Raw genomic sequence first — 9,849 nt, forward strand, 5'->3', positions numbered from 1 at the left:
ACACAACCATTGGCAAGCACTAAAATATTATAATAGCAATAGTAAATTATTAAGAATAGATACAATCAATGTGGTATGCAGATGTAGCTCATTAGTAATTAGCATAAACATGTTAATCAAAATACAATACATGTCAAGCTCATGTATAACATGTACCTTCATCCTCTTGTTTTGCTTCTTCTGAAGGTTCTTCTTCCTCATCCAATGGTGCCTGTTGTAACTGTTTCTCAGTTTCTTCAAAACCTTCAGCTGGCATCTTCTCAATATCAGCAGCAATACTATCTTCAGATTCATCTTGCATCTCGTTCTCAGTTACCAAAGCTATAAAATAAGAACATAATACCAGTGATATATTTAAAAACATTTTACACTGCATGCATACATTAACAAACACTATTCCCATATGTTTCTTCTTACTTTTTGACTCAATGCCATACAGGAATCCAACCATCACAACAAGAACTATAAGCAACTTCATCTTCTCTCTCTTTCTGGTTTCTTCTCACTGAACTGGTAGTTTTGAATCGTGTTTAATGATTCAGTAAGCGTGAGCTGAATACTTATATACCCTTGCTCTCCTGTTTTGAAACCATTTCATGTTTGTCTTCCTTGTATTCTTAGCAAAATTTGGACTAAAGGCAAATCAATTAAGCTGAACAGAGTAAGTATACTTAGAAGCAGTGTATATATAGCAATTATAATAACACAACATACAAGCCTCCCAAATTCCCAATAAAAGTCAGATCTAATTGGTTACCCATGCATCTAGTACATGTACTCGAACGCAGTGTATATCAATTATAATAACACAACATACAAGCATCCCGAATTCCCAAAAAAAGTCATATCCAATTGGTTGCCCATGCATCTAGCACTCATTTCCTTCTACATGCATAACGAAATCAAACAAACCAAGTTGGATGCCATAACAAAACATCTCCCTTTATAAAAACCAATTACAGGCAGATATCATTATCATGCTGAAAGTGATAAGAGTTAAAACAAAGCACCAAGCCATAATGAGATATCATGAATTATACAGTGCATAATGATTGAGAGTGGCATTGAGAAGCTATAAGCATTATAACCTATAGCATTGGTTTGCAGAGATCAGACTATAACGCATTCATGGTAAACAATTAATATTTTAGATCTGTCTTTAATTTTAAAACAAGATTTCTGATTACATCCCTTAATTTTGCCAAAATAGTAAAGAAGCTAATTTTGCCAAAATAGTAAAGGAGCTAGTTCTCTTTAGTATTATTACTCTGAGTCCCATACTGATTACACCCAAGAAATACCAAGTTGAATCAAACTCCCATTCAATGTAAATAGATCTGGTATCTTCACTAGTATCATTCTCTTTTGTTAATGGTAAAAGTCCTACAATAAGAAAGTAGAGTCATGCTATTACACAGTAAAGAATGTGATATTGTATACAATTTCTCAATTTCCAATACAGTTCAAGTGATAGCTAGTAATGCATTACTAAGTAGGATTCACCCCAAAACAATAATTATGGCTGCTGCAACTTTTGCAGCCTTGCTATACCGGGAAAACGAACTCCTATGCTTACCAGACTTCTTAGAGGACCTTATCTTGACCAGAGGACTCCATTGGTACCACTAGTGTGGCTCTAAACCTTGTACAAAAGGAAAGTAAAAAATCAACAAAACTGCTGTTTTGTTCAGTCCACTTTTTTCATCTAAAGGCTGGTTTACATAAAAACGGATTGCTTTTGGTGCACTTGCGTTGCGACCGGAAGTGCTGTAGAAACAAATGGGGATGCACGTCAAAATGTCAGAATAGGCTTGCAATCTATTTTGACACATTGACGCACCCTGCCATTCATTTATATAGCACTTCCAGTCGCAACACAAGACCATGCGTCATTATGTAAACCAGCCTTTAGTCATTATCTCCTGTCATGACTGAATCCAGTTGTCGGTGTGTATTTTGATATTGGCTAGTGCTAGAAGGCTAATTCTTACACCATTCTATTCCAACAGTCTGGTCCACATGTCCCATCAGATCATTCTCCAAGAAAGAAAGAAGTGATGGAAGATAAAATGGTGGCTATCAGCAAGTCTGAGCTTATTTGCAGCAAGCCGTAAGCAAGATAAGACTAAGCTGCTGTCCAAAGACTTTTCTAGCAGCAACGAACATTGGAAAAGCAGATATACAATTTTCTTTCTTACTAGAAAGGACTCTGATGAGATGAATGCAATGAGGAGCTGCCAGCCTGCAGGCTGGGGAATGGTCTGGCCAACGAGACTAATTGCAGTTTATTCTAAGCAGCAAGAAAGTAGTCTCGCTGGCCAGACCCTTGGAGGCAAGGGTCTGGCCAGCGAGACTAGCAAGAAAGGCTATCTTCTTCATAAAATATGATTTGTTCAGTGACTGCTTCTAACTATCTTCAATGCTGTAATTGCTGCAGAGATTCTTTAGTGATGAAGTGATGTTACATTTTTAAGCAAGATGACTATGTATTTTAGGCATGTACAATTGCTTAGCTTGCTCATTAAAATCATACAGTACAAAGGCTTGCTTTGGCTCGCCCCTTTAATGTTTTACATTCGTCTAGTTATGTTAAGCAATGATTGTGAATTTAACAACAGGAACAACACAGGACAGGATTGCAAGGAAGATGGATACTCTCACTGCTTCTTGAACAAAGAGTCATGTAAAGACTAGTATTAAATTATGCTTTCATTAAACACTGATCAGTATAGAACTAACTATTCACCACATTGGCAATGGACACCATCTGAATAAATATTACAAATACACACAAATGTATTATTCAAATGAACACAAACAAGAACATAAAAATTAAAAAAAAAAACAAGATGGAGTAGGATTCTTTTAGATCAAATTTGTTAATGTAATGGAAACAAGGACAAGTAGGATCTGTATCCATACCAACGAATTAAACGAAAATCCAAAATGAAAATTCTACTCTCGTGATGCAAATTCTACTCTATATTGCAAGGTGATCCGTAATTAACATAATAACTAAGAAGACTGCACGATGGCTGACTCATCTACTTCTAGTGAGAAGAAGAAGAGAGGAAAATATAGAAAATATACTCCCAAAGAAAGAGCTGAAGTAGGTTGCTATGCAGTGGTTCATGGTATTACAGCTGCAAAAAAGAAATTTTCAGCAAAAATGGGAATTAAAATTAGCTGTAGTACCATACAGGGGATAAGAGATGCTTATAAAAAGGAACTAGCCACATTAAATTTTAGTAATTATTAGAGCTTTACGAAAATTAAATTTGACGAAAAAAGGAACAATTAATATTTAATGCTACTAAAAACCGGCTATACAGTATAGTATAGTTCTAGTACTAGTACTAATACTAAAATTGATCATAGTATAGTATCAATAAAGAAAATAAATTTTAGTATAGTATTAGTTCTAGTATTCATGAATGAAATAATTTTAGTAAAGTGATTGTTATTGTATCTGTGAGTGAATTAATTTTAGTATAGTAATAGTTATAGTATTTTTACTATAACTAAATTAAAAATGGGGTACTAAAATTAATTTTAGTTATAGTATCAAAATACTAGAACAACACTACTATAGTGCGAGGATTTAGTTGGCTCAATTTTGGAGGAACTCTAGAATATTTGAAAAAAATCCTCAAATTTCTACACAAAACACTGGCATAAATATGCATACAAAAATATAACAATAATTTATGTCATCACAATGTATCTGAGCCAAAAATAACTGCTTTACCTGTCATATTGGATAAGATGATTGTAAGATTATCAATACTCAATGATGTGTCCACATCAAAGACAGCTCTACCAGTGTAGTACAGCAACACTCGCAGGATATATGCCAGTAAAAACTTTTCACTATAAAATAAAACACAATTATTGTTTAAAAATCAGCAATTTTTTCGTTTTCACATGCATACATGTACATGTGTGCAACTTCTAAATTTAGAATCATTACAATTATGTAACCATTATTGCTATTTTTATAATACAGGTATTACTTACTCGTCTTTTTCCCAAAATCTAATGCTGACATGACATTGACCACAACCCTTTTCTCGAAGACCCCAGTCATGTGACTATCGTTGAGGAGACTTGTATTGACCCCCACACACGTTAGAGGAGAAATGCAGCCTTGTTCTAGAGTACAGACTGGTTTGAGCTTTGATCCAGTTGAGTTGAGACTAGAATTATGAATTGTGAGGTTTGGCCCTTCTGTAATGGAGAGGCTGATGGAGTTAGAGAATTGGTTTCTGCTAATTTCTCTTGCTCTGAGAGGATAGAGGGAGACTCATAGGCACTCTCTTTCCCAGTAGAAAATCAAAAGAAGGTTGAATAGGTTGACAAATGAGGGTCACCATAAAAACACTTACTGGCTTGTCGACAACTGAATATCTTGTGAATTCTCTTCAGCATAGATATTAGAGTAATATCTATGTCTTCAGAGACTAAAAGGAGCAGTACTAAAACAGTTTAAGGACACAAAGAGCTTACCGCCACCTCCTTAGAGCCACTGGTCATCGTCTAACACTGTAACCATAGATAGATATGCTGTACTGAACACATCTGTGCCCCCTCCATTACATGCATCATTACCCACAAGACCATAAAACCCCACCATGTTGGCACTTTGTAATTAAAGCGCAAAAGCACGTCATCACGTGAGGTACGTATACTTTCATGTAAGATTATTCGTATACTTCAACCACGTGCGTTGGCATGGTTAGAAAATCAAAAACTAAATTTCAAGTATGGAAGACTGGAAGTTCACTAAGTTCAAACTACTAATTGTTCAGTAACTAGATCTAGTATTAATTCATTTTGTGCATACAACACAAGTGATGGCTCTGTCAGTGATGTATGGACCACAAGGTAGACCACTTCCACAAGTGACTTGCATAAAATAAAACAATACACCATTTGTGTTAGCCTCACTACCATTGATGACATCAGGAACATGATCAACACATTCAGGATTAACATTAAGATTGTGTCCATGATAGCTTGACATGTAGTAGCCGTAGTATTCTTCTGTCCAGCCTGATGGGCATGAAACACGGGCAGGGATGACAAGCTTGGTTCCTTTTTTCGGAGAAAGACAGACAGCACACGGCACGTTATAATCTTGTGTTGTTTTTCCAAAGACCTTGTTGCCTGTTTCGTATTCAGCTCCATGTATGTATGAAGCAGCAAAAGGTGCGTCGGTGCTTAGGTACTGGGGATTCCTTGGAAGGCAAAGATATCGTGCAATATTACCTTTCTGATTGTAATGACCACCACCAACCAATCCAGAGTATATCATTTGAGCTCCAGTCCTGCAATGAAGCTTGCCCCATCTTGTGTATATTACACCACTAGCACTATTTGGACTTGTGTCCATGTCATTGGTGATGATAAGAGAAGCTTTCAGACCAGGAGAGATTTTAGCAACAATTCCATTTGACTTGGCAGCTTCTTCTCTTATTCCACAGTAGAAAATATTATGGGCATAAAACAAGATATATATTTACCCTTTTCTGTTTTAGTAACATCAGCTGCATCCTTTTCATTGATTTCTACAGCATCTATTACAATTTATAAATAAACTTTAAAACAATAATTAATTACCAGTATTTTTGAAATCTTCAGTAGTAATTAGTGCTATTATTATTAAAAATAGTTGCTGTTGAAAATTAATTAACTTACGAGACTGATCATCATGAGAGATCTCTTCAATATGGTCTAAAATTGATGGACATAATACAAATTTTCGATTGACAACCTACCATAGTTTTCAAAGTCCCTTATAGAAGAATCTATTAATTAATGTTAAAGCAACTTCTTATAGTCATAATATACCTGTTGACAATGCAAGTCCAATCACAAAAATAAAGAAAGAAATAAAGAGTATTTTTTCCATAGTTCAAAATGAAATACACTATGGTTCAATGCACTTTATATGTAAGCTAGAATGAGACTTCCTGTAGTTGTTTGGTGTGACATTATTAGTACCTCTCAGTCACACATCTGAGGTGATACATATCAGTACCAGTGACAATTGTATGAATGAAAAACACATGGAAAGTGTGAGTGTCACTTGCTAGTCTTGCATAAACAACAAAGATAATGCAGCAGCTATTATGGCTAAGAATTACCATGCATGCGCATTATGAGATTGACATCATATGATGAAAAATTTAAAAAGATTCTTAAAAAGGACATTACATGCACTACCTATGCAGTGCAGCTATTAAACTAATACTATAAACAAATTAGTCCATTGACACTTCAATCACTGTCTTCCTTCAGTTCTGAGCTACCTCTAAAGATACCAGGAAAATAAAATCATAACAAATGAATTATTGAACACAACTCACCTGCAGGTGGTGGTGATGGATAACGAAAAGTGATGGTCTTACACTTTCGAACACATTTAAAGCCACAGAATTTTGTGTATCTCCAGCATTTCCTGGCTTTAACATATACAACCTCGACTCCCACTTGCACTTTGAAACACTGACGTTTGGAACATGCATGCTTTTTGTAATCGAACTTGTGGTATTTGCATATTTTTTTATAAACTGGCCTAGTTGCTGCAGCACGGACTGTGAAGCATTGCCTAGCTTTGCACCATTTTGGTTTATAGAATAGACCACAGACCCTCGCAGTTACCACACAGCCATTGGCAGTCACTAAAATAAATAGCAATAGTAAATTATTAAGAATAGATACAATCAATGTGTAGCTAATTAGAAATTAGCATGAACATGTCAAGTACTCTTGATGCTCATGTATAACATGTACCTTCCTCCTCTTGTTCTGCTTCATCTGTAAGTTCTTCTTGTTCTACTTCATCTGTAGGTTCTTCCTCATCCAATGGTGCCTGTTGTAATTGTTTCTCGGTTTCTTCAAAACCTTCAGCTGGCATCTTCTCAATATCAGCAGCAATACCATCTTCAGACTCATTTAGCATCTCATTCTCAGTTACCAAAGCTATAAAAGAAGAACATAATACCAGTGATATATTGAAAATCCTCATACACTGCATGCATACATTAACAAACACTATTCTTAAATAGTTATTGACACTATGTTTCTTACTTTTTGAGTCAATACCATACAGAAATCCAACCATCACAACAAGAACTATAAGCACCTTCATCTTCTCTCTCTTTCTAATTCTTACTGAGCTAGTAGTTTTGAATTGTGTTTAATGATTCAGTAAGTGTGAGCTGAATACTTAAATACCCTCGCTCTGCTGTTTTGAAACCATTTCATGTTTGTCTTCCTTGTATCCTTAACAAAATTTGGGTAAAAGCAAATCACTTTGGCTGTATACTTGGAAGTAGTGTAAAAATTATAATAACACAATATACAAGCCTCCCATGAAAATTCCCAAAAAATTGGATTCAATTGCTTGCTCTTGGATGCATACACTATAGCACTTGTTTCCTTCACATGTATATTCATATCAACCAAAGTAGTTGGATGTTATTTTTGATATAAAAAAACATCTCCCTTCCTTTATAATAGTCAATCACATGCAGATATCATTATCATACTGAAAGTTTAAACATTTAAGTTATATAGTAATCATAAAGAAACCACCAAGCCTTAAGGAGATATCAAAAGTAAACAGTGCATATTGTATAATGATGATTGAGAAGCTAATTTAAATAAGAATAAGAATTATAACCTATAGCATTGGTTTGCACTTTGCAGAGATCAGACACCTGTAAACAATGGGACTTTCTAATTACAATCCACCTCTCAAAAAAAATTATCTTGACCAGGAGGTGCACGTAATAGAAAGTTTTTATTGTGAAAGCCATGTAGAGGTGCAATAATTAGGAGGGTGCATTAATTGGGGCGAGTACAGTATAATGCATTCATGGTATAATTAAACAATTGATATTCTTAATCTGTCTTTATTTTTAAAACAAGATTCCTGATTACATCCCTTAGTTTTGCTACCATAGTAAAAAAGCTAGTTCTCTTTAGTAGGTTAATTATTGTTATCAGTCCAATACCGATTACACCCAAGAAATACCAAGTTGAATCAAACTCCCATTCAATGTGAATAGATTGGGTCTCTTCACTAGTATCATTCTCTCTTGCTAATGGTAAGAGTCCTACAAAGAGAAAGTATAGTAGATTCATAATAATAGTAAAGAATATGGTATTGTATACATGGGATGATGGGACAATGCATACTGTATCTCAATTTACTGAGCTGTAGATTGGAAATACATCCAATGACAGCTAAAACTACACAGACACTATCAGTTCAAACTTTCTACATGACATAAGTACATGTATATGCATCAGAAAAAAATTGTATAAATGGAGAATTCTCTCCTTTTCATTTTTGGCAAAATTTGGCCATGCACTTTCAGCATTTTTAAAAATCTGATTTTAAAAATAATAAAATCTGTAGTACATGTACGTAACACAATAGCATCAATATGTTTACAAAAATGCAACAACATTTTATGTCATCACATTGTATTTGAATTTTGAACCAAACTATAACTGCTTTACCTGTCATATTGGATAAGATGCTTGTAAGATTATCAATACTCAATGATGTGTCCACATCAAAGACAGCTCTACCAGAGTAGTACAGCAACACACGCGGGATGTATGCCAGTAAAAACTTTTCACTATAAACAAAAACAACTGTGTAACAATCAGCAAAGTTATTTTTCATTTTCACATGTATAGACCCTATAGGGCCCTAACTTCTAGAAGTACATGTACTAATTGATACCATATGAGATTGAGAGTTTTGAGACACTATTTGTAATCTTCCGTGTCCTATCTGCACTCTTTAATTTAAAAAATTTCAAAATCTCCTGCTGGACGGCAAAACCAATGGATAGGAGGCCAAAAGCAGCCTTTGTGGACAAGTCGCTTCAAGTCCAATAAAGATTTCTCTCAGGAGACATTCTGGGCTTTATTCTTTACCATTACTGGCACTTATTGCCACTCAGGCAAGCTCTTGAAGCCATGAAGGCCTCTTGTTCCTTGTTTCCCCATGTAGCTACACTGTATCTTGCCGTTCAAATCAAGAGTGTGGGTGGATACCATAATGCAATAATGAAGTTAGCGCCATATAGGTCTATACATGTAGACTGATGTAGTGTATGTGCAACTTCTAAATTTAAAATCATTACAATTATGTAGCTAGATTATTATTGCCATTTTTATAGTACAGGTATTACTTACTCGTCTTTTTTCCCAAAATCCAGTGCCACAATAGTGAGTGAGTCATTAGGAAACACTAATCCAAGCTCATTGTACGTAGGCATGAAATCAACACTGTATGGGCACCATGTAGCATAATATAACACAAGAAGACATGAATTAGTGAAAACCGGCGAATCTAGTAGAGTCTCCAATTGGGCTGATGTGACATTGACCACACCCCTTTTCCCAAAGACCCCAGTCATGTGACTATCGTTGAGGAGACTTGTATTGACCCCCACACACGTTAGAGGAGGAACGCAGCCTTGTTCTAGAGTACAGATTGGTTTGAGCTTTGATCCAGTTGAGTTGAGACTAGAATTATGACCTGTGAGGTTTGGCCCTTCTGTAATGGGGACTAGTGGAGTTGGAGAATTGGTTTCTGCTAATTTTTCTTGCTCCGAAAAGATTGAGGGAGGCTCATAAACACTCTCTGTACCAGTAGCTATATCTTGAGTCTCTGTCTCACTACAGATCATTCTCCAGGAGCCCATTAGAAGCATTAGAATTGCTATGATGCTATCCATCTTAAAAATTATAGGGTTAAAAATTGCTTCAGACACGCCCTTCTTACTCCACGTGGTGTCATGTGGATGATTTTATTATGATTTT

The 9,849-nt window shown here is 35.4% G+C and overlaps 4 protein-coding genes across 7 annotated transcripts in view; all 4 read right to left on the reverse strand.

The window, feature by feature from the left end:
- LOC109582910 (short-chain collagen C4-like) overlaps nucleotides 1-451 on the reverse strand; it is a 4,400-nt gene extending 3,949 nt beyond the window's left edge. The window contains exons 1-2 of the mRNA XM_019997971.1: nucleotides 418-451; nucleotides 157-321 (exon numbers count right to left, since the gene is read on the reverse strand). Of these exons, the coding sequence (XP_019853530.1) occupies nucleotides 157-321; nucleotides 418-451 (199 nt within the window). The remainder of the gene's footprint in view (nucleotides 1-156; nucleotides 322-417) is intronic.
- A 41-nt stretch (nucleotides 452-492) lies between these two features.
- Nucleotides 493-4,482, reverse strand: LOC109582928 (uncharacterized). 2 transcript variants are annotated; one of them, XM_019998001.1, is made up of 4 exons: nucleotides 4,386-4,479; nucleotides 4,014-4,316; nucleotides 3,749-3,870; nucleotides 493-1,383 (listed from the first exon to the last, which is right to left on the reverse strand). In XM_019998001.1, exons 2-4 carry the CDS (start codon nucleotides 4,085-4,087, stop codon nucleotides 1,193-1,195), a joined length of 387 nt encoding a protein of 128 aa, XP_019853560.1. In that variant the 5' UTR covers nucleotides 4,088-4,316; nucleotides 4,386-4,479; the 3' UTR covers nucleotides 493-1,192. The 2 variants fall into 2 exon arrangements, with proteins under 2 accessions (XP_019853560.1, XP_019853561.1); XM_019998002.1 differs by having other exon boundaries at nucleotides 4,014-4,482.
- A 240-nt stretch (nucleotides 4,483-4,722) lies between these two features.
- Nucleotides 4,723-5,915, reverse strand: LOC109582927 (short-chain collagen C4-like). Of its 2 annotated transcripts, XM_019997999.1 has the most exons (6): nucleotides 5,851-5,915; nucleotides 5,778-5,807; nucleotides 5,698-5,733; nucleotides 5,620-5,652; nucleotides 5,523-5,576; nucleotides 4,723-5,469 (listed from the first exon to the last, which is right to left on the reverse strand). In XM_019997999.1, the coding sequence occupies exons 1-6, from the start codon at nucleotides 5,909-5,911 to the stop codon at nucleotides 4,829-4,831; spliced, it is 855 nt and encodes a 284-aa protein (XP_019853558.1). In that variant the 5' UTR covers nucleotides 5,912-5,915; the 3' UTR covers nucleotides 4,723-4,828. The 2 variants fall into 2 exon arrangements, with proteins under 2 accessions (XP_019853558.1, XP_019853559.1); XM_019998000.1 differs by lacking the exon at nucleotides 5,620-5,652.
- Nucleotides 5,916-6,175: 260 nt separating this feature from the next.
- Nucleotides 6,176-9,776, reverse strand: LOC100634443 (uncharacterized). 2 transcript variants are annotated; one of them, XR_002185290.1, is made up of 6 exons: nucleotides 9,220-9,776; nucleotides 8,533-8,654; nucleotides 7,093-8,123; nucleotides 6,796-6,984; nucleotides 6,369-6,683; nucleotides 6,176-6,313 (listed from the first exon to the last, which is right to left on the reverse strand). XR_002185290.1 is itself a non-coding variant. In XM_011406407.2 (6 exons), the coding sequence occupies exons 3-6, from the start codon at nucleotides 7,151-7,153 to the stop codon at nucleotides 6,297-6,299; spliced, it is 582 nt and encodes a 193-aa protein (XP_011404709.2). In that variant the 5' UTR covers nucleotides 7,154-8,123; nucleotides 8,533-8,654; nucleotides 9,220-9,772; the 3' UTR covers nucleotides 6,176-6,296. The 2 variants fall into 2 exon arrangements, 1 of the variants encoding a protein (XP_011404709.2); XM_011406407.2 differs by having other exon boundaries at nucleotides 9,220-9,772.
- Between the last annotated feature and the right edge of the window lie 73 nt (nucleotides 9,777-9,849).

The sequence above is a fragment of the Amphimedon queenslandica genome, unplaced genomic scaffold (genome assembly GCF_000090795.2).
Source record: "Amphimedon queenslandica unplaced genomic scaffold, v1.1 AMPQUscaffold_13345, whole genome shotgun sequence".
Taxonomy (NCBI): Eukaryota; Metazoa; Porifera; class Demospongiae; order Haplosclerida; family Niphatidae; genus Amphimedon; species Amphimedon queenslandica.

Coding starts and splice junctions, on each gene's coding strand:
- LOC100634443 (XM_011406407.2), bottom strand. CDS start 7,153: ATGAAGGTGCTTATAGTTCTTGTTGTGATGGTTGGATTTCTGTATGGT. Junction 6,985..7,092: donor GTATGGTATTGACTCAAAAA/GTAAGAAACATA, acceptor CTTCTTTTATAG/CTTTGGTAACTGAGAATGAG. Junction 6,684..6,795: donor AGCAGAACAAGAGGAGGAAG/GTACATGTTATA, acceptor TATTTATTTTAG/TGACTGCCAATGGCTGTGTG.
- LOC109582927 (XM_019997999.1), bottom strand. CDS start 5,911: ATGGAAAAAATACTCTTTATTTCTTTCTTTATTTTTGTGATTGGACTT. Junction 5,653..5,697: donor CTCTCATGATGATCAGTCTC/GTAAGTTAATTA, acceptor TAATAATAATAG/CACTAATTACTACTGAAGAT. Junction 5,577..5,619: donor TGAAGATTTCAAAAATACTG/GTAATTAATTAT, acceptor AAATTGTAATAG/ATGCTGTAGAAATCAATGAA.
- LOC109582928 (XM_019998002.1), bottom strand. CDS start 4,087: ATGACTGGGGTCTTCGAGAAAAGGGTTGTGGTCAATGTCATGTCAGCA. Junction 3,871..4,013: donor TTTGGGAAAAAGACGAGTAA/GTAATACCTGTA, acceptor TTTATTTTATAG/TGAAAAGTTTTTACTGGCAT. Junction 1,384..3,748: donor CATCTTATCCAATATGACAG/GTAAAGCAGTTA, acceptor TTCTTATTGTAG/GACTTTTACCATTAACAAAA.